General features: G+C 38.6%; 1 protein-coding gene across 3 annotated transcripts in view; it reads left to right on the top strand.

The window, feature by feature from the left end:
- The window catches only part of Treh (Trehalase), an 85,255-nt gene extending 62,073 nt beyond the window's left edge, over positions 1-23,182 (top strand). For 2 of the 3 annotated variants that reach the window (XM_065235769.1, XM_065235768.1), the window contains exons 2-7: positions 13,625-13,976; positions 14,055-14,186; positions 14,251-15,222; positions 21,255-21,378; positions 22,825-22,923; positions 22,991-23,182. In XM_065235769.1, coding sequence (XP_065091841.1) covers positions 13,625-13,976; positions 14,055-14,186; positions 14,251-15,222; positions 21,255-21,378; positions 22,825-22,923; positions 22,991-23,004 — 1,693 coding nt within the window. In that variant the 3' untranslated portion in view covers positions 23,005-23,182. Of the gene's footprint in view, positions 1-2,392; positions 2,760-13,624; positions 13,977-14,054; positions 14,187-14,250; positions 15,223-21,254; positions 21,379-22,824; positions 22,924-22,990 lie in introns of all 3 variants that reach the window. The other variant, XM_065235767.1, reaches the window with a different exon arrangement.
- Positions 23,183-23,828: the final 646 nt, after the last annotated feature.

The following is a 23,828-nucleotide window of genomic DNA, read 5'->3' as shown; positions in this document are numbered from 1 at the left end:
TCTTGCGGAGCTGGGTCTCAAAATTTGCACAATGTTTAATTTAAAATTTAATGGGACAAGTGTTTTTTTATGCAAGACGTCAGAAAAGAACTTCTAAGGGTAAGAAAATGGTCATTCCAACGACCTCTTTTCGTATCTTGAAGTAAATTGAGGTAAGAAACTGATCATAAACTTGCTGAAAACTTTAAGCGAATAAGCAAGCCTTTTGAGCATGAGCATGAGCATGATTGACCGCCCATGGATGCAACTCCGTTATTGCCAGCTGTAAGGAATCATTCTCAATGTGTAAATGCTGGTGATCTAAAACTAGGCAATATCAGCGCCGGCCACGTCCGAATGCTGATCAAGAAATGAATACGTAGGAATATGTTAACACAATACTCGCTTTAATGAAAGCCGAGAACACCTCTGCACTTCCACGAGAAATCACTGGGATGTTGGATAAAAGGGATGTGCTTGCAGCAGGGTTTCTTTTGGTAAACGATTTGCTAAATTTCTGTCCTAACGATTCAATAGCGCGAAAGAGCGTGGGATTGAACCCACGGTCTTCTGTTCAGTGAGCAAAATCGGTCACCACTAGGCCACCGAGCTCCTTATATCACAAAACAATTACGATCAAGTTTCCGTTCAACTTGTTGTTATCCCGGCGGTGACCTCACCAACGACGACGACATCAACTGCTCTTGAGAAGGAAGAGGATTTGACAAGTCTTTCCTAAAACTCAAATATTACTTTTTTTACGTAACCGAATTTCTTTACCCTTTACATCAGCGGTTCTCCAACTTTTTTCGATTGCGACCCTTTTTTAGGAATTGTATAAGCTCGCGAATATTAAATGCAGATGTTATTAAGCCAAAATGATATTTTAACGGATTGAAACACCAAAACACCCAAATACTGCATACACACTTAATCTAGCTTAGTAAAATCTCCTACAGCCAATAACCTCGGCATTTACTTTTGCTGATATCTCTGCTAAATATCTATTTAATAGCTGATATCTCAGCAAAATTTTATTTGTGAGCTGAGTCTCGGCAATTGTGTTAACTGAATCTCAGCAAAATAAATTACAGAACTACTCGGCTGTTGGAATCTCGGTGAAAAAAATTAAGTGTGTAGAAAGATAAAATAGCAAGAATCGAAATTGTGATAAATCGAAAAAACCGTCTAAGAATTATCTGAAGACTCTGCAAGAGCTATCTAAACGCATGAAAGGTATAAAAAATCTACTATTAAAACTACAGTCAATCTCTCCACATCTCGATGTTGACTAACTCGGTATCAAGTTATAGAACCATAGTAAAAATTAATTTCATGGCTACTTTGATAGCGATTTTGTATGGAATTTTTATTCTATAGCTCGATGGTACCTTGAATATCGAGTTGCAGAGAGTTCACTGTAATTTGAAAACGACCTCATAACGTTGTTAAAAAACCGAGTCAAGACCTTCTTTTAACACCAGAATGACCATTAAAAATCGCTAAACAAGATTAAAACAGCCTAGAATTGCATTATAAATGCTAAATTGGTCTACAAATCTTATCAACACCCTGAAAATTACACCTCTTATAATAATCATGACACGTTAAAATGGGCCTAAAATACCCAAAAATAGTCCAAATAAGTCAAAATGGCCCAGACTTTCCAAACTGGCTGTATAATGCCAAAATGGCCTTGAAATTGATTATCCCTGCATAGTTTTATAATCAGGTTCATTCTGCATGCAATTAAAAAAAAAAATCCAGTTATCATCGATCTGAATTTCTACGACCCACCTGAGGGCAGACTGTGACCCACCGGTGGGTCACGACCCATAGATTGAGAAATGCTGCTTTACATCGTATTATGAAAGAAAGCCGATTTAAAGTAAAATTTAATTTAAAGGCGCTTGGGATTGAACTCAGCTCGCAAGCAAAGTTGGTCGCCACAAAGCCATCGAGCTCCTTATATCACAGTAAAAGTACGATCAAGTTCCCTTTAAAATTGCTTTTACTTGATTTTGGTCCCGGCGTGGAGCTTGCGTTATGGAATACTTTGGCACGCGTCATCACAACGGCAACCGAGCAGGCATAGCAGATCAGGTCTCGGCGGAAATTCCCGAAAGATTTGCCCACTGCTGTTTGATTGAAAACTTTTCCCCCTTTAAGCGGAGAGCCGCGACGACCAAAACGGGGCTTGCAATTATAAATATAAACTTCTACCGTGCGACTCAGCACGGCAGTCACCGATGAAATCCACGACTGAAATCACTGTCCGGTAGTGAGAGCTACCACTCTCTCATGACGAAACGTACAATCCATTACATCGCCACAACATACAGTACAAAACGGTCTAGTCATACTTGTGAGTGTTTTTTTTTTATTATTAATTATTTCTCAACTTTAAATATAGCAGAAACCATTCGTTGTTCTATAGCAATCATAATAGGGCAAGTGTTAGAATAAGAAACACAATACTTAAATAGTCATCAAACTAGTGCAAACAGGCAGTGGGTGTTTGTGTGATAAGGCCACATCCAAAATAGTGCGACTTAAAATCAGAAGTAACCGAAAACGAAACCAAAACCACAACAAACAGAAAAAAAACGTGAATTCGCGATGCTTACCGTCAATGAACCGGTTCGGAACGGTGCGCTTTGGCGCGTCTTCCTTGTGCTGAGTGCTTTGGCGCACGTGGTGCACGGTGCCGTCATAATACAGAAGTATCCGTTCGCCGCAGACAACCGACTGCAATCTGAACTTCCACCAAGCTGTCCAAGGTAAGCGAGTTTTCCACCACCGCCGCCGCCAATATTGCTGTTGATGTGTGCAACCAGCTCTTATGCGCATTCGAATTGAAAAGTGCCAAGCCCCCAAAAAACCGAATCCACCACAGTTAAACACGCGCACAGGTGTATTGATGAGGGACGATGAATCAAGTGAAATGAAATGGCTTTTTTCTCCTTGAGTTGGAGAGTGGGATTTTTTAAGCTGTAAGCGGATGAATGTTAAACTGCGTCATTTGTGGTTGACTGTTGGGCGATGGGATTTGAGAGAAGACCAAGATCGTGACTCTGGAAATAGAAATAGATAGCAACAGATCCCAGTCTCACGAGACTGTTCTCTATGCTGTGCTGTGAGCAACCGCAAATGGTTGGATGTTCCGGGATTTGCATTCCAGTTACCTACGTACCGGATTGAGCAGCAAATGACAACGATGGGTATTCACAGGTGTAGATTTATACTTGATTGCTCAGGTGCCAGGCCTCTCGTTGCAGGTGGTTTTTCTAGATCTATTCACGAGATCACAAGGTTACGATTTGTTCTTCTGTATAAAACAGTTACGGTAGTTAGTTACTGATCGTATTCGTAGGTTACATCCCCCTGTCTCATATCATATAATTTAGCAGAGATTTATGAAGAGTATGGTAGGTACTTTTTAAAATCTCTATAACCTTGATCTTCTAGTGGGATTTACGTGGTGTATCGTGTAGAGTTGTATATTTTTGGCTTACAATTACTTTGGCGTGCTCATTGCACGAGTTTATGAAAATAAAATTTGCACTTTGTCGTTCTTTGAAACAAAATATTATAAAATATATAAATATTAAATATTTTCGTTTAGCACTAAAAGGAGCCAACATTGACATCAGTACCAACAATTTATTGAAATTACATAGTTTTATTTTGATTTTACAATTACCGTCAGCCCTTCATGTTCGATATTGAAGGGAAGACAGAAGATACGGCGATGTAGTGCCATTTAAATCAGCTGATTTTTTGTGTCTCCAAATTATCCTAGAGTGAAGGCCTCGATGTTTTGGCTCGAAGTGTTTTGATACACACATTTCAGTTAAATATATAATGTTATATGGAATTAAGATCTTGAAATTCTACAGTTTCAATGAAGTCTTGAACTATGTCCTCATGATCTTTATGAGTCAGTGTAGCTCAAGAGAGCAATTTTACAAGGTGCATATGTATATCATGGAATCAACAAGATGTTTAATGCTCAACGGACTGTTCTTGAGCTAAGATCTTGAAGTTCTAGGCTCAATGAAGTCTTGAATATTGCCGTGAATATTTTAATAAGTCCGTGTTGAGGTTCACGCCTCTTGAGAAAAAAAACCCATTTTGGTATCAATAATATATTAAATGCTCCTCTGTAGTTTAGATCTTGAATAGGCCATATGATGTCTTGAACAATATCCGCGAAACTTAAGATAGCCTTTTGAAAACAAGCACATCATATAAGATTTTTTTTGCTTTCAACATTATTCTGGAGTAAGATCTAAAAGTTCTACTGTTTGAATGAACCTCTTGATAACATGCATATGGTATCAATAAGATATGTTATGCTCTTCGAAATATTCTGGAGCTAACATTTTGATGTTCTACTGGCTCAAAAAAGTATTGAACAATGTCCTGAATATATTAACGAGTCCGATATGCTCAATACAGACTCATGACAACATGCACATCATTGAATGGTATCAATAAGATATTTAATGCTCTTCAAGCTATTCTGGAACTAAGAGCTAGAAGTTATACAGGCTCAATGATGTCTTGAGCAATATCCTGAAAATCTGTCCGTGATGCCCAAGAGAGCCAAAATACACATCATATAATGGTATCAATAAGATGTTAAATCAACCCAAACTATACTGGAACTAAGGTCTTGAATTTCTAAATACTCAATAAAGTATTGAACAATGTCCAGGAAATGTATATGAGTCAGTGAAACTCAAGAGAGACACTTGGCAAAATACACATCATGGAAAAGTATCAGTAATATATTGAATGTTCCCCAAACTATACTGGAGCTATTATCATGAAAATATACAGGCTCAAATTATGACTTGAACTATATATTTTGAGTCCGTCAAGCTCAAGAGAGCCTAGTGACAACATGCACATATTGAATGGTAGCAATAAGATATTAAGGCTCAATAAAGTCTTAAGCAATGTTCTGAAACAAAAACCTCTAGAAAACATGCTCATGGTATCAATAAGATATGTAATGCTCCCCCAAACTATTCTGGTGCAAAAATCTGTAAGTTCTATAGACTCAAATATGTCTTAAGGCAATATTGAAAATCTTTGATTCCACGAAACTCAAGAGAGCCTCATGGAGTGTTATCTATAAGATATTTAATACTTTCCAACCTATGCTGGAGTTAATATCATGAAGTTATACAGGGTGACTGAATAAAACGGTCCCCATTAAAAGTCCCACTATTTCATTTATTCCAAAAGTAAGTTTTACGAAAATTGATCAAAATGTTCGAGAGTCAGTGTAGATTTATTCAGCATCAGCTTATTCAAAATGAGAGCCTTTTGCTCCAATAATCTTCGTCAAACACTGGAGCATCTGGCTCGCATGATTTCTTCTGAAATATCGTCGCAGGCTCTTTGTATAGCTACCATAAGAACGTCCTTATTGCTTCTTGGTTTAGCATTAGTCGCCCTTTCTACGATGCCCCCACATCGCGAAATCTAGCGGGTTATTATTCAGAGACAAAGGAGGCCACAGTTCCTTCGACCAAAAATGATTGAAGTTCTGTTGACAGCACGCTTGAACTCGTTTGGCTGCGTGAGCAGGTGCAGAATCTTGAGTGAAGCAAATTTCTGTGCCTGTAAACTCCGACTGGACTTAGGGAAAAATTTTTTGTTGTAAAAATTCCAGATATACCTCCTGGTTTATTTTTACCCCATCCGGAATGAGAAAAACAGGAGATTTCTTCCCATTCGATGCAACTGCTGCCCAAATAATCACCGAATCTGGTTTTTTGCGCTCTGTAGACGAATTTGTTGTTGGGATCAGCCGAACTCCGATGCCTGTCCTTTTGACGGTTAAATTTGCGGCCGACGTCAAATAGCATCTCATCCGAAAAAATCACCACGTCGCAACGTCAGGGGTATCCGCGAGTCACTTCTTCAGGATTTTGCTTCTTTCCAGACGCTTCTTTCCAGCCGCTTCTTTTTTGCTGCTTCTGAGAGAAGTTGACGTTTTCCAAGATCCTTTTTAACCACGGTTTGCATCGTCACACTTGATAGTCCTTGGCCATTTGATTCATAGACCTTACCGGATTCCGACGAATTTTGTGGCCACCGCCTTTATAAACGCCCGACTCCGAACAGAACGGGGTCTCCCTGTCCTAGGTCTTCTTGAAGCTCCACTCCTATCGTTTTTTGCATCGCCAGACAAACTTTCGATTCACACCAAGCAGCTTGGTTATCTCACCCTCACCGACCGACTTCTGTGTCTCCAGCAGCTTGAAAACTGCGAGACGCTTCGATTCCCAGTCCATATTTCTGTAATATCACTGTTATCACGCTGATTACTTCCCAGGGGAACGTACCTATTTACACTAACGTTGAGAATCAGATACGGGCTCGGGTTTGTTTACCAATTTTTGACAGTTCAAACCAAGGGGACCGTTTTATTCAGCTACCCTGTACAATCTGTATGATGTCTTGAAAATTTTTACGTGTCCGTGAAACTCAAGAGAGCCTCTTGATAACATGTACAATAGGGTGGGTAAAGTTTGTATGGTGGGTCACAACCCCTGCTCCTCGCTGCTCTTTCGATCTGTATTGAGGTCCCCAACAAGTGTGCCAAATTTTAACAAATTTTTATAATGATCTAAATTTGCGAAAGAACTTTAAAATTTGTCTAAAAAAAATGTATGGGAATCAGATAGAAACTATCGATTAGCTAGTCGAAAATTCAACACTTAGATTAAGAAGACTCTGCAGAACAAGTTTATCTAAGACTGAAAATCGATTCGACCTCTCTGAAAAAGTTGGTATATTTTTATTTGAGGCCTATTGCTTCGGACATGTAGGTACGTCCGAAGCAATAGGCCTCAAATAAAAACATAGCAACTTTTTTCACGCAAGTCGAATCGATTTGCAGTTTTCGACAAACTTGTTCTGCATAGTCTTCTCAATCTAAGTTTTTAATTTTAGCCTAAAGTAAAAAGTTAACAACTTTGCACTGAAATCGAATCAATTTACGTTGTTTCCCAATTAGTCTTTCCGATCTAAGTCCCATGTTTTGTAAAAATGGACATTTTTTTTTAATTTTAACCAGTAAATATTACTAGCTTCCAAATCCCCTTGCAAAGATAACCTCAATACAGATTGGTTCACGAACTACTCTGGGGAAAAGACCTTGAAGTTCTGCATGCTCAATGAAATGTTGAATAGTGTTCTACAAACCTTTATGAGTCAGTGAAGATATGTTATGATTTCCAAACTATTCCGGAGGTAAGATCTTATAGTTCTACAGACTCTTTAATACCTTGAACAATCCTCTGAAAAAATTTATAAGTCTGTAAAGCTCAAATGCTGATATGCACATCATGAAATATATATTAGGCTCTTCTCGTGTTACTTCTAGAATTGTATCTCAACAGCTTTGTATATTTGGTATAATACTCACACACATAGAAATCACTAATTTAACACGTGACGAGCCGTAAACAAACATGTCATGTAATATTAATTGCTCCGAGACTGAAAAGATCGTTGCTCGGCGAAAAGTACGTTTGAATGAGCTATATTTCGCGTCTGTTATGACTCAAATTTATGTCAAAATTGACGCTCGTATATGTCACTCTCAGTGCACCTAAAGCACATGATTTTTTCTAAGGGTGCAGGTAATAGGTAGTAATCACGATTGTCATTTAATTTTTGTGAATTGAATAACTAGCTGGAATGCACGTGCAAATTTAAATTTATTTTTAAACGGGTTGATTTAACATCATAAACGATTTAATCTGTAATAAAAAATTCAATTTGAAAAGTTTTACTATGTAATCCGATTTAAATTTGTGATACAGAACGATGGAAAGAAATTATTCATCGCATATAAGGCGGAAATGTTCATTCTATACGATTTAACCTAAACATAATGCTATGTACAGTGCATCGCAAAATTGAGCGTACACCTGAATGGACAACTTTTTCTAAACACTGTGATAAGATAGATTTTTTGAAATTTCGACTAGTGGATGAACAACTATTTATTGATTTAGTTTTTAGTTTTGGACTGTGTTGGGAAAATATCAAAAAATCAAATCTCACCAATGCCCAAGATCAAGCTTAATTTTCGTAGACGAAAATCAACAAGCAAACAACAGCGGCTGATTTTGCAAGCTGTGATATTGCAGCTCGGAATAGCAAGTTAACAAAACTCACCACCTGCAAATCTCAACAAGCTGTGGTGAGATTGACTTTCACGATTTGTGCTTTACACCCGAGCGCAACCGAAACTTTCATAACGGCTGGCAGCAGTCACTTCTGTTACTGCCATCGGTGAAGAGTGAAAAGAGATAGCAAACTATACTTTCTCTTTCTAAGAAAACAATGTGCAACGGAATCATGATTGTGTCGAGTCAACTCTCAGCTTGATTTTTGCACGTTGTGAACAGTCTCGCAATATCAAAGGAGCTTGTAAAATCAATATCAAGCATGATATTTGGTTCCAATGTCACGCGTGATATTGAGAGCGTATGAGAGCGGAAAAATATCATTTTATTGATGATTTTGCCAACACTGGTTTTGAACTTTATTGGCAGAGTCTGTATGAAGTTTGAGTAATTTCAGTAAAATGTTCGATTTTCTACATTTTTAATAGTAGACATTGTTTAGTAAAATTAGCGGTATTTGAAAAATCTTTATTGTGACTACAAATGAGCAAAATTTCAATATGTTTGGCATACTGTATTTCAAGACAATGTGTTTTTTAATAAAGAAATGGCGTTTTTTTAAATATCTCAAACTTCTTACACACTCTTCCAAATACGCCCAATAATATACCGATAACCAATGAATGGTTGATGAGCCAGCAGCCAAAAATTAAGAAATCTATATTTTTAAGTTGTGCTTGTACAGCTGTTTTTTTTATTCTAAAATGTACGGACAGCTGTACGCATGCTTGGCATGCACAGTTGTACACACCAACTGCTCATTTGTTAATAACTTTTCACTCAGGTGTTGAAATTTATTTTTCTTTAAAGTAATTGATAGATTAGGATCATAGTTTACTGTAGATATGCAAAGAGTCGCTAATCGCTAAATTTTAACATTTGAATCAATACCAATGAATTTTAACACTAAAATTCCGAGATATGCAGCGAGCATTTCTCATATCATTTATGTCAGACGATGTATGTCTTTTTTATTTTGTGTTCTGTTTACGCTTTCAATTGTATAGTTGAAGCAAGCATTTTATTTAAAACATTGTAGAACAATACAAACACTTGCCACGATTCTCTCCAATTCCCGTTCAGCAGTTCCAGTTATCGTACTATGAGCACTTCTTATTCGCTTTTAGCCTATCCATGTTCCAAAGCATAGAAAGAAAAGTGGAGAAAGCACAGGTCTGATAATCGCAACGTTCTTTTTTTTCGACATAAGGGAAAAGTTGGCTTCGGCAATACCTTAACTTATTATCGTCAGGGGGGTAAACAAAGTCTTAGAGCACTCAAATTTGGCCAATAGTTGCTCTGAAACACAATGTATCCACATGCCAAAATTGAGCCCTCAAGGACGTTGTTCCCCTGACGATAATAGGTTAAGGTATTGCCGAAGCCAATTTTTTCCTTAATTCATTTCACTCACTAATACTTTCCACATTGTTCGGTCTCCATTTTATTGCATCTCGGTATATCGCATCCTTCGTTCATGCGGTTTCGGAAGCAAATCTTACATCCTCCGGTTAGGCGTTGTTCATAAACATAAGCTGCCGATGGTATAACATGACAAACATATGAAAAAACCTTGTACATCAGCGATTGTACCATAGAGGTAACTCTAAGACTACTGGGTCCCGAAGAAAATCATTATTATTTTTGGCTCACTCAGTACCAGAACAACGGTCCCAAGCAGTCCCAAGCTATTTCACTCACCCCTGCATGTTCTGCATGAATCCACACACCCCTGATGTTATCTGTCAAACTTTCATAGCGAATCAAAACAAACATAGTGTAGTAATAGAATTTCAACTAGAATAGGGTACGTTAATCTTTTGCTTGGGACCAATAGGCTACTAAAGTGGTGAGCCAATTTAAAATCGTTAGTTTCGTATTGATTGTTGATTGTACTACTGCCATCGCTCTGGTTTTCGTCCTTGTCTTGCTTTTTATCGTCCTGCTTTTTGATACGATTATTTTTCAAGCTTCTGCTGATGTTTTCGAGCCTACCCCTTTGGACAGCAATGCATCCGGTACCCCTCCGCCTTACATAAGAAGAATTTGTCCTTCTTATTCTCAGAATAGAATATTTTCCTCTTTCGATCGATAAAATTAAGCGTGTACATGTCGAGGCTCAACTCCGCAAGGAATATCTCCGGGATGTAACGTTTCATTATCTCGTATTTTTCCAGCACCAATATCTATTTCTGGTGGTAAATCGTACACTCGTACGTATTGCAAGCGACATTCGAAAGTCAGCATAATAGAAAACTAATTCTTCCGGGTTATGCATCAGGGCATAACTTGCTTCAGATTTTAATTAGATCAAGATCGCCTTCTCCTCGGCAATCCGATATGTGGCGTCCATGTCAACAGGATTCGCGTCCAATGATTTCACGAAATTTTTAATCTCATTCATGATGGGTTACACACTTCCATTTGGATAAGCAAAACACAAAGTCAGCATTATTTCGAATATGGTCGATTATTGTAGAAATTTTTGCTTCCAACTGCGACGGCAAAGACCGAGCGGCAGGCAATGAACAAAGCGCACCAAAAATACCGTGATCGAGGAAACAACTGTCGATAGGGCGATCGACACCGAGAGAAACAAGGGCTGCTGAGTCCACATCTGACATCATAAATCGTTATAAGTGTTTAAAATTCATACTTTACATTTGAAAACATGGGCTCTAAAAAAATCATGAAAGATCGGTCTTCTGTGAAATCTGTTCATACATTTTGCACCATCTCATAATTATTTTTAGAAGTCTCTAATTTACCTACTTCCATTTTTCCAAGAAAACTGAAAAAAAATGTTCTCAATAATTTGGATTGAAATTTTTGTAATGAATTTTTAAATAGGTCAACTGGTTTTTTCAGTGTAGATTTTTTTCACGTTTTAAAATGAATTCTTTATCACATTTCGGTACAATAAATAGTTTTTTAGGTACGTAAGGTTTTTGATCTAATTCCCGTCCTACTAAGCACATCCTGCACTTTACCTCTCTTTTTTGAAAGGGTTTGAACAAAACATGGAATGTTTTCATCAAAGATAACTTCTAAATGTATTCACCTTTCCGTACGTACCGTTGGATTTGATAAAGAGTCAAACAATGTTGAGATATTATTAAAAATTTAACACTGATTATTGATTCTAAATTCGTCCTAAGAGTTTCAATTCCGTCCTAACGCAATGAAACGCCATTAGACCTTCTTCGTCCTACGGATAAAGGTAGAAAAAGGGGATGTGCTAGGAGCGCTTCTTTTGTTTTGAGAACAATGAGTGTAAATATTCATACAATACGCTGTAATAGGCTTCATGTTTTGGCTTATGAATTAACGGATCGGAACAAACATATTATTGGTTTGTGCATGGTGAAATCATTGATATTATTGATGATTTCTGCTCGATAGAACGGAAATGGGCGATTACGAAGTAGCGCTCTTACCTATTTTCAAAACATCGCCCATTTAAAATATGACGCTTGTGCTAAAATACTCTAATGGTGGTAAGCTTCAACCGGTGTTATCCTCGGATTGAATCCCGATCAGGCTTGCTTCCACTCACTTGCTATAAAAACATGATTTTCTGAATTTTGAAATCATTAGATGTTCTAATTATATTTTGTACTTGTTAAACACAAGAAGAGGTTGAAAGGCAAGTTTTTGACACATGAAACCTGTCAAATTTGCTTTCAGATAGTCATAATCAGCGATTTTACGACTCGCGAGCGCTCACTCTGAGTGAACGCTCACGAATCATAAGATCGCTGATTGTTACACTCTGGTAGTGAAATTGACAGGTTTTATGAGTCAAACACTTGCCTTTTAACCTGTTCTTGTATCTAACAAGTACAAAACAACATTATTACATCTAATGATTTTAAAATTCAGGAAATATTTTTTTTATAGCAAGTGAGTGGAAGCAACCCTGATCCCGATCAAGAATTTCTGGCTACTTCGATGTCGACATCGGAGTTAATCAACATGACTCTTAGTAAACACTTTGCAGATCATCCAATCAGGGACGGTATTAAAAGTTTTTCCGAGTTGGAGCTTACCGCCATAAATATATTAATATTTAGATTATATTCCTTACTGTCGCAAACATAGTCATAGTTTCATTTGAATCGGAAACCTTCGCGTCAGATTTAAGACTGTTCAGGAAGATTTCGCGTGGAACTGCTCTAATTAGATTGTGACATATCTTAGTAAAGACCCAAGCGCAATGACAGCGGAAGCGCCACTTCCGTTCCGCTTTCGCTGTCATTGCGCCTTGACCTTTACTGAGATATGTCATCTGCCCGAGCTGAGTAAGCCTACTTGTCGAATTGAAAACTAGTTAGAACCAAATCGACGTCTGTAAGGCTACTTGATGTCATTTGTGACAACTGTGAAGCTTTCCGTTTCCGTTCCGTTTCCGCCCACATTCCGTTTGGACATTAATGGTTTTGATGTTCAATCGTTTTTTCAATGCTTCGATGCTAGTGAGTGGTTTTCTAAATCAGTTCATCGTAATTATTAGGCAGAAAAGTTGGGAAGAACTTCCAGGAAAAAAATACCAAGAAACTCAATAAATCTAGAGACTCTATTTAACTACGTGTCAGTTTTCAGAGTCAGGCCAATCATTTTCATTTCATAAACCGCCAGTAATGATTCCTTCGTCAGGTCAATGGACGCATTTTCTTCCGCACCAAAAAGGCCTCGAAAACTTTTCATCCAGCAATCTGTATTCATTCGTGCCATTCTCGTCCACTTCTAAAAATAGATCTGAATTATCAACACACCTCCTTTCGTCGGTATGTACTTGCCCAAAATGTACGAACATAGATACAAACAATAAATCACCTCTTATACTGACTTGCAAAAAAAAACAACAACAACCATCAGCACGTGTCTGACAATCAGCAGGTTTTCTTGGAGTATCCGACTTGAGTAGGAATGTGTTCTGCGAATTGGTCGTGTGCGAAACTTGAATACTATAATTACCGAGACTTCGTACCACAGTCGTCAACGTAAATAGGCAGGTAAACCCGCTGATGCGTGCAGTTTTCGACAAGTTCGTCTTTCTCGGGTGAATGTGCCAGACTTAATACTTGACCACTTTAATCCGCACGATTATATATCTAACACTTGTATGTGTACATTTACAACGGGTGGTTTAAAAACATAAGCACATGTGTGACTGTTTGTTCTATGAATTTTTAAATGACCGCAGTCAGTTTTTGTCGACGTCGCTTCAGTTTTCAGTTATCAACGGGCAGTGAAAGTGCTGTAAAGTTGCATGCCTTCAACTAGAACTTAGCCGTAAGCGTAGAGAAATGTGTCGAACGACTTTCACCGTTCTTCAAAGGTGACCTCAGATTGATCGCAAAGTGTTCATCGTTTTCCACGGAAAAATAGTATATTAATCACTTCTCTTTGTCTCATCTCATTTGCAGCGAAATCTACTGCCATGGCAAGCTGCTCGATACGGTACAGATGGCGAGCATCTACGAGGACTCGAAGACCTTCGTCGACATGAAGATGAAGAAGACGCCCAATGAAACGTTGGCCGCGTTCAACGATTTCATGGAGCAGAAGAAGGAACAGCCCAACAAGCAGGAACTGCAGGAGTGGGTCGAGTCGATGTTCGAAAAGCCGGGTGCCGAATTCGAGGACTGGATCCCGGATGACTGGATCGAGAGCCCGCGTTTTCTGGAGAACGTCAAGGATTCCGATCTGCGGGGCTTTGCCAAGAAGCTGAACGGCATCTGGCACGAGCTGGGCCGCAAAATGATTGCGGATGTTGGTGTAAGTTGGAACTTGGTTGGGCTTCCATTCAGGTTTGATTAACTGACAAATATTTTTTTCGTTTCTGTGTTCCCACAGATCAATCCCGAACAGTATTCCATTATTCCCGTTGACCATCCAGTGATTGTACCAGGAGGTAGATTTAGGGAATTCTATTACTGGGATTCATACTGGATTGTACTGGGACTGCTCCATTCGGAAATGAATAAGGTAACTGCCAAATTGATACAAAATCTTCATAGCACGGTTCTAGCGTGTTCCTCTTTGATTGCAGACGACCCGTGGAATGTTGGAAAATTTCCTTTCCATTGTCCGGCGATACGGTTTCATCCCGAATGGTGGTCGCATCTACTACAGCATGCGATCGCAGCCTCCTCTACTGTGCGGAATGGTCAAGTCCTACGTGGATGCTACCAACGATACTCAATTTGCCATGGATTCCGTGGAGACACTGGAGCGAGAGTTTGAGTTTTTCATGAACAACTATATTGTGGAAGTGAACGGACACCAACTAGCGGCCTATGGATACAAATCGAACGGGCCACGGCCCGAGTCCTATCGCGAGGATGTGATCAGTGCTCGTGTATTCGATAAGGAAGACGACAAGCAGGATTACTATTGCGAATTGAAAGCAGCGGCTGAAAGTGGTATGGACTTCTCCAGCCGATGGTTCATCAAGGACGGAACGAACAAGGGTAATCTAACAGATCTGAAGTGCCGATCGATCATTGCCGTCGAATTAAATGCGATCCTTTACTGGAATGCGAAAATCATCTCGGAGTTCTATGCACTCAAGAATGACATCCGGAAGGCACAGATGTACGAAGCGAAAGCGGATGAAATCAAGAAAGCCGTTGATGCAGTATTATGGAACGAGGAAGAGGGTGCCTGGTTGGATTACGATCTGATCAACAAGAAACACCGGCACTACTTCGTTCCGACAAATCTGTCGCCGCTCTGGACGGGATGTTATGATAAGAATGACACTAGCCTACCGAAAAAGGTCCTGGCGTACATTGAAAAGATGGAGCTGGACACGTACCCGGGAGGTGTTCCAAACACGCTGGCCGATACGAACGAACAGTGGGACTTCCCGAACGTGTGGCCACCGATGCAGCACATGCTGATCGTGGGCCTCGACGGAATGGACAGTGCCGAAACGAAGGCGCTGGCATTCAAGTGGGCCCAGCGGTGGGTGCGTGGCAACTACCTGGCGTACAAGGATACGCGCGCCATGTTTGAGAAGGTAAGTGGAGGCTGACATTATTGGCTAGTAAGATCAAAAATAGGTGATATAGAAATGGACCTTCACATGATAAAATTTCAGAAGAATTCCCAGACATGATTCAAGGAATCGCAGGCGGTTTGTGAATATTTATGCACATTCACCCCAGTACTATGGGTCACCCACAATTAAGGTCCCCTTCCATTTGATTAACACGCAGAACTGACTGACCTATAATAGTGACAAGCTGGCCCATAATACTGGGGAGACTGTAACCTGAACTGCACATAAAAACATATCTGTACCATCTGGAAAAACACCGGACATTTACTCGTCCGTAGGCACTTATGGATGGGACAAGCTAATTTTGGTATTTTTCAAGATATTTTCTGAGCAAAACATTTAACATATACCTATAGACCAGCATTTCTCAGTGGTGGGTTGCAGAAATTGAGTGATTAATGTTCATAAAATTCCTGAAAAAAATATCTCAATTTTACTTTATTCAACCATTTAAATTGATCTACTAAATCAACCTTTAGGTTTAGTTTTGCTAGCTGCATTTTTAAACATTAAAAATTTGCAATAATTTAAAGACATTTTGAACTAAATCGATCGATGAATTCAAAATTTTCATCTACTAATTAAAATCACTTAACGGAATCACACTTTCTGATATATTTTGGCGTTGCATTATCATTTAGGGATTTCAAAACCCTTTTTGTGATTAATATGATGAATCTGGGCGTCTTAAAGGAATACCTGTGTAAAGAAAGGAGAGAAGGATTAGTAATTTCCATTTAATTCCACTATCTTTTTGGCTTATCCTTGACAGATACGCGTATTTCGTCTACAATGTGCAGAATTCTTCAGTGTCTTGTACTAATAGTCGTCTTGTACTAATAGTCGTATAGTACTAATAGTCGTCTTGTACTAATAGTCGTATAGTACTAATAGTCGTCTTGTACTAATAGTCGAGTATTAGTACAAGACACTGCACATTAGACTGGTGCTTAATTTGAAATCTTCGCTCCACGGTGCTCAAACGATTCCAAATCGCGTCTTGATTAGCCTCCCAAAATTTGAACTCATTTGGTAACAAACTGACTTGGCACAAACCATTTCAAGAACAAAATGTGAAAAGGGCATAAAGGCTTTTTATAAACAAACCTTCTTATGCCCTTTTCTCGCTACCCATATGACACCCACGCAAACCATCAACATCATCCGGTAGGGATAACTTTTCCCTTCCCGATGATGTTGTTGGTTTGCGTGGGCGACCCTCGGTTGGCGAGAAAAAGGCCTACAAAGGTTTGTTTACAAAAAGCTTGTATGCTCTTTTCACATTTTGTTCTTGAAATGGTTTGTGCCAAGTCAGTTTGTTACCAAATGAGTTCAAATTTTGGGAGGCTAATCAGGACGCAATTTGGAATCGTTTGAGCACCGTGGAGCGAAGATTTCAAATTAAGCACCAGTCTAATGGGCTCTTGATTTGAAGTTTAATTAGGAAAACTAAACTCTTTGTTCATTATCTTCTTGCCTTTTTCCATATTGCATTGATTAAAAGTTCTAAATCTATTCTTATGGAAAAAAATTTCAGCTACAAACCAGTAACGCTGGTAGATCACCTTTTCGTTATGCATTACTGGTATAAGATCTTCCTCCGAACCCTTAGTCCTGACAACTTCAAACTACCCTAGCAACACACTTGTCACTAAACAGTTTCGGTTACTTGTATGTAACTTATTTCAGTCATAATCAAGATGCAGCAACCTATTTTGATGGACGTGTGCTTTGATGGGCAGGGGAACAAGATTTTTCAGTAATTAATTGAACACATTTTAGTTCTTGTTACTTTTTATGCCTTGTTAATTATGACAACACTCGGAAAAATAGTCGCAATACTTGTTGAATTGTGAAGTTAATTTAAATCAAATTTAAAATTAAAATAAAAGATTCTTGAAAGTTAAGATTCTTTTGGATAAGCTTCACTGGGTAAATTGCTCAACGCTTATCTAGTATACTGTCGCACATGGCAAGTCCGTCCCATAGCACCAATTAGCAAGCCGAGAAAAAACGCGTTTTAAGTTTGTGTTGTACCCGTTTGACTGGTTTTCCAAACTTTTCCTTAACACTGTCATAGAAAAACTCAGTTTTGACAAAAACGCAAATGGGACCGACTTGCGATGAGCGACAGTATAGTGAAAGGTAAAAGCAGTTGTTTCTGATAGTTCTTAATGAACTCGGTGCAAGTTGCGTATTAAATTGACTTGTACCTTATAGTATTTTATAAAATTCTATATACGCGTCCCGGAAGAAAACTAATATACATATCATACTTGAACCATACATAACTCTTGTTCTTTACATTTTATCGAAAAGTGGTCTTCAACAAAGTTGTAGCTGAAGTGGAGCTGAAATTTACAACAAGCACAGTTATAATTTTTTGAAACAAAGTTATGTGGTGGATTTATAGTTATAAAGGGCGAACACGAAATTATTGCGACACCGAAAATGTCATGCCAATTTTCTTATAATGTTTAGAATCAAACCAAAATTTTAGGGTAGTTTTATACATATATTTACTTCAAAAATCAAAAGAAAAGTTAATCAATGGAGCCTTGAGTGTAAAATTGAACGCATTTTCGCTTGATGCCCTCCATCAAAGTCTTTACAGTGTCATCCGGTACCAGTTTCTCAGTTTTTTTTTTCCATTTTTATAACATGTCCTTCTCGTCTTTGACTGTCTTCTTGCTCTTCCGAAGTTCCCGCTTCATTATTGCCCAGTACTGCTCCACCAGGCGCAGCTCCGGACAGTTTGGCGGATTCATGTCCTTTGGAACAAAATGGACAGAATTGGCCTCATACCACTCCAGGACACTTTTAGAATAGTGGCATGATGCCAAATCTGGCCAAAATAGCGGAGCTTCGTCGTGCTGCTGCAAGAACGGCAAAAGGCGCTTCTCGAGGCACTCAGATTTGTAGATCTCGCCATTTACTGTGCCCTTTGTCACGAAAGGCTCACTCCTCAGTCCGCAAGAGCAGATGGCCTGCCAAATGAGATATTTGGAGGCGAACTTCGACATTTTTATCTTCTTAAATTTGTCGTCCACATCGAACTTGCTCTTGCCGGTGAAAAACTCCAACCCCGGAATTTGCTTAAAATCGGCTTTTATATACGTTTCGTCGTCCATCACACAGCAGCCATATTTTGTCAGCATCTTCTCGTAGAGCTTCCGTGCCCGAGTTTTAGCCGTCGATTGTTGCCGCTCATCGCGGTTTGGGAAGTTCTGTACCTTGTATGTATGTAGTCCAGCTCTCTTCTTTGCATTCTGGACGTAGCTCTGTGACATGCCGATCTTTTTAGCCAAATCACGGCTTGAGACGTTGGGATTTGCTTTAATCATCCGCTTCACCTTTCCCTCCGTCTTTTTGTTCTCCGGTCCCGGTTTTCTTCCAGCTCCTTTGCCGTGGTCCAACGTCAACCGCTCCTTAAAACGGCTTCAACACTCTGGAGACGGTTGAATGGTGAATGTTCAACATTTTTCCCAACTGCCGGTGCGACAGGTCAGGAAATTCCAGGTGTTTGGAAAGAATTTGTTCTCTCAACTCGCGTTGGTTCACCTCCATTTTCGTTGAATCGGAAAACACGACTTCGAGTTTGACAGCATGTACACAATACACATCAATGAGAAAGTGTGCAATATTCGGTTGATTTTTACCCAATGGTAAAAAAGTTATGCCCTGTTGAATGTGTCGCAATAATTTCGTGTTCGCCCTTTAGTTCGAGGGAATTTTTCGGGTTGGAAATTTACTCGACTTCACTGGGCATAGAGTATCATTGTGCTTGCCACACAATGTACGAATTTCATGCATAGGTATTGGCATCGAAAGCTCACAATTAATAACTGTGAAAGTGCATTAATAACACTAAGTTGAGAGCACGCAATTAGCTAATATGCGCTAAGCAATAAGCTTGAAATGCGAATAAGAAGAAGAAGATATATCAGACCTGCCCAACCACTACACTTGCTTTTTGAAATGGTTGTATCTTTGTTCGACGAACATGTTTCGAGCTACATTTTGTTTATTTCTCAGTCATTCTAGCATAGCATAGCATAAACCAGGTTGCACAGTGTCGTAGGTGGTACGAGCTCCAAACTGTTGTTAAAAAAGAGACCCACCTTCATCCGTTGCTGTTAGATAGTAATTTGTGATTAATTACTACCTCTTATATAAAGGATGTGTCTCCTTCCAACAGACCAGAGCTGTCCTGACCACGTGCTTACATCTGGTGGGGAAAGAGGAGGAATGTTAGTCCGACACTTACTTAAGAGAGATGCAGAGAGCTCTACGACCCCTCATAAGTGTCACGGGTAGGGTGGATTTTTGTTAGTAGGGAGGGTAAGCCATAGGATACGCCCAGCCGGCGTTGCTGGAAATCGTTATATCAAGCATTTAATAAATAGAAGCTGTAAGTAGTTTATCTGTCCGGTGTTGCTGCCCATTACCTAAACATATTATTCAAAACAGTCTTCCGATTTTGGAATTAAGAAACGTTATCAGCTAGATCCTCTTGCTCCTTTGCACCTGAAAATGTTTGTTGATCCTAAACATATGCACAATTCATTCTGATCGATAGGAGGTTCTCATATGTAAAAGGTTATTAATAGTATGTGAAATCGTAGATTAGAATGACGGTTCGCCCTTGGCCTAACTCTCACTGTCTGGCAGTGGCATTATGGATAAAATCTGCCTGCAATTATTTCTTATGAATACAAGAAGCTTGAACCCGGGAATTAGAAGGTGACAGCTCTACCGCAGCTACAATTGCCCATTTCAAGAACGCAAGCATTTCGAAGCTATTTTCACACATGATAAGCCCTGCTCCAATACATTATCGATGCAAATATACACCATTGATATTTCCTATCGAGGACAGAGGAACGAAAGAGTAAATAAACTTAGCTGAGCGTAGGTTAGAACAGTCGCTACCACATGCAACGGACAAGAATTTAAAAAATTTCACTTAATGCACTTCTCAACATCACTTCTGTAAATTTATAACATTATAACTAGAACGAAAACGACGCAGCAAAACAAAAACACGTCCTTTTAGCAGCGCGGCCTACTTCGATCGTCCATTTTGTTTATTTCTCAATCATTCTGGGCTAAAATTCATAATGAAGAATAAAATTAGACAAGAATGATATCATTGCTGAGATCCAGAGATCTTGGCAAGTTTTTCACTGATATCCAGCTAAATAAAATGCCGAGATGCTTTGTGGTGCCAATTTCGGCACTACCCAACAAACAAATCAAAGTCACAAATAAGCATACACATTGAATAAATGCTGTATAACAGTGTACAATGTTGAATAAAACAGGATGTCGAATTATGTGCTGAAAAAAGGTCATTGAGATAGATAGATGCGCCTTTATTCCACCGTTTGGTCTGATATGATTAATTTCCTTACTAAAAGCTTTATAAACGTTGACTGTCTTCCTTATTCAGAACCAGAAGTTTGATCTAATAACAAACTGAATAAGTGTAATTTGCAGATACATTGTCGCTTTAATTCGACTGTTTTCAATTTATTGAATAAAATGCTTTATTAAACGTCTTATAAATGTTTTCTAACTCCATTATTAGATGTCATTGCATTGCTTTACAATATTGCTGTATAAAGGTGAATACACTCAGCAAAACAGCTAACAGAATATATTCAAACTGTTCCTTACAGTAGTTCATAGAATTGTATTGTAATTGTAATTGTTCTCAGATATTCTTCTGAAGTACTAGTTGTTCAACATTTAGCAAATATAAAGTGCTTTAAAATTCTTAACCTTGATCTGCACTCTGTCATTTATCATGCGAATAGTCTGTTCAATACCGACGAAAAGGAATTTGTCCTTATTTTCCAACGTTTCCGTACATTTATATTATCATCACGAAGGTAACGATATTTTGTTGTTTATAAGTTGTATACCCATAATTCTCCTTACTTGCCAACGTAGCCCAACCTAATCGCCTTCCTTTCTTCCACTTACAGTACAGTGCAACCGAGCTAGGTGGCCACGGAGGTGGTGGCGAGTACGAGGTCCAAACCGGATTTGGCTGGTCCAACGGTGCAGTCATGGATCTGATGAACAAATATGGCGACCAGCTAACAACAGGTGCGATCGAATAAACCACCTCCTCTGTAGATGGGTGTCAATACGTATAGCGCGTGGTGTGCTGCAAGAATATTTCAATACTGCTACTACAACATCAAACTGTCTGCTCACCGCATCCTTCAACATTCAGCAACATTGTTTTTTAATCTTCGCTCTATACGAAGATACAGCAGTTTAATCCGATGTTTTAAAATCAGGAAACCATTGCAGTGGCTCATCATACCTCTACGTGTTTGTGTTTGTTTTGTTGATTGTTCGGGCAGAAATCACCTCCTCCATTCTGAAAATGTATTTCCCTACAATTGAGCTCCCTTCTCATGACAGTATGCTAAAATGTGTAATCATAAGAGAAGAAAGCATTTAACATAGATAAAGCGTGAAGTTAAACTGTAAAAATTACCACATACAACAGTTCGAAAGAGGCACACACACACATACACAAATAAATCATGAGACTTTCACAAGAACGATCACACAAATGACAGTTAAAGGAGGCACGATCGTTTGGAATGGAAGGGAGGATTTTAAAAGGAAAGAGTTCTGTTTAGCTCTTGTTTTAATACTGTATATTTATTTCACTATTATTTTATCGAAACGGTAGTCAACTTTCGCAGAAATGATTGTTTTACCAAGTTTTAACTAATGGCGAAGATATAAACAAACAAAAAATACACAACTGTTGAAAAGACATCACTCAGGAAGTGTTCCATCTTACCAACTCATTTTGCATCCCTGCATTCAAACTTGGCAGTAGGTGAACATATGTCTTTTAAACAGCTTTTATCAACGATGAGATCTTGTAGATTTTTTTTATTAGGTTTAGGATGTTCAGGTTTTCAGTGCAAAAGTGAAATTAGAGCTTCTGTTTTCTGCATTTTAAATTTGGGTTTAGTCTTGTTTTAGGTTAGGGACAATGCAACAACCATTGAATGCTATACAATACAGATGATTGTGGTTATTCGGTGAAATCAGCCAGCATGTGATAGATCAGAATTGACTAAGTATTTTTAGGAACCAATTTCTCTACTCGGTAGGATAGTGTCATAGGTTTACTGTAAGAGTTTTAAACCTACAGTTTAGGGTATCAAGCAAAGCATGAATCAATAAATATGCGTAACAGCATCCCATTAAAAATGAAACCGATTGAATTTGCGTGTGTACTTTCCATTCTATGGTGACGGGTGTCATTTCTCATTCTGATCGCTTAAAAATTCGAACATCTCCTACTTTTGTGTGAAAATGAGTTTCTTACAGCTTGGAGTATATTTGATTATCTGAACAAAATTGCTTTGGCGCTGGGTGTTCTGTCAAATCTTGTGGAAATGTTTCTCTGTCAAGTGTTCAGAATATCATCATCAATTCCTGCTTTCCAGTTCATTTAGTCTAAACTTGCATTGAAATAACTTTTTACTTATCACAATTGTCCTTTTCCTACTACAACAACAGATGACAGCAAGAACAATGGAGGTGCTCTGGTGTCGTATTCGGTAAACACAGGTATCATAGCAACGATAGTCGCTTTCGTTGTTGGAATATTTGGGTTAGGTAACTATTAACGCAACATTTTCAAATTGCCGATGATATACTGTAGCTGCGTCCTTTTCTTTTCCAGAAACAACTCGATAGAAATTTGTTCCGTAATCTAAACATAAGTGTGCCACTAAGAGCGATGAGCTGTAACTCGCAAGCATTCTTTTTGTGTCCAGAAGAAAGCGTGATATTAAAACCTAAATGTTTTATCTAGCATGATAGATCCGTGATAACACCAACTGTTGAACATTCCTCGTTTCATCGTTGAAACAAGTTTGGATTCACCAAATCGCACGTACATACATACACACAATGTTCTAACAATTGAGAAGAGATAACGCAAGCAATAATCAATATTTTGTGTCGTTGCAAAATATCGTCATAATTGTATCGTCAGTATTTCCTAAAATAATTGCTTTCCTTTTTATTTATTCTCTGAAAACAGCATATTCCGGCGATTTTTCGGTTGATAACACCACATTTAGTGTATATCTCCGCAAACAAAAGACTATTTTTATAATAAATTCGTATGAAAAAAAAAATTAGTGATTTATTCTTGATTTCAAAAGCCCTATTCATAGTTTTCCACCATGGGAAAATGTCAGTAAGAATCGCGGAAGCTAGCCTTGATTCGTAAACTTTGCTCTTTGAAGAGGTGGTAAAATTTCGTTTCAGAGACGCGCGGAGGGAATAAAAATAAATCTGGTGGCACGACTAAGGCTCTGCACGCTATTTCAAAACTACCCAAAGTCGATCTGATTCATGTCAATGTTGACCATTTGTCAACTTGTCAATCCAAACATAGTTTACCCATTATTCAGTTTTGACCGATCTGGGTAGATTCTACCCAAATTTGGGTAGTTTTGAAATAGCGTGTGAACCACTTGGTGGATTTTTTAGGCTTTGAAATGGTGGATTAT

This window comes from Ochlerotatus camptorhynchus, unplaced genomic scaffold (genome assembly GCF_037179485.1).
Source record: "Ochlerotatus camptorhynchus isolate MF236.1 unplaced genomic scaffold, CSIRO-AGI_Acam_v1.1 ptg000503l, whole genome shotgun sequence".
Lineage (NCBI taxonomy): Eukaryota > Metazoa > Arthropoda > Insecta > Diptera > Culicidae > Ochlerotatus > Ochlerotatus camptorhynchus.
The sequence above is the reverse complement of the archived record's forward strand: the minus strand, read 5'-3'. Positions and strand labels throughout refer to the sequence as shown.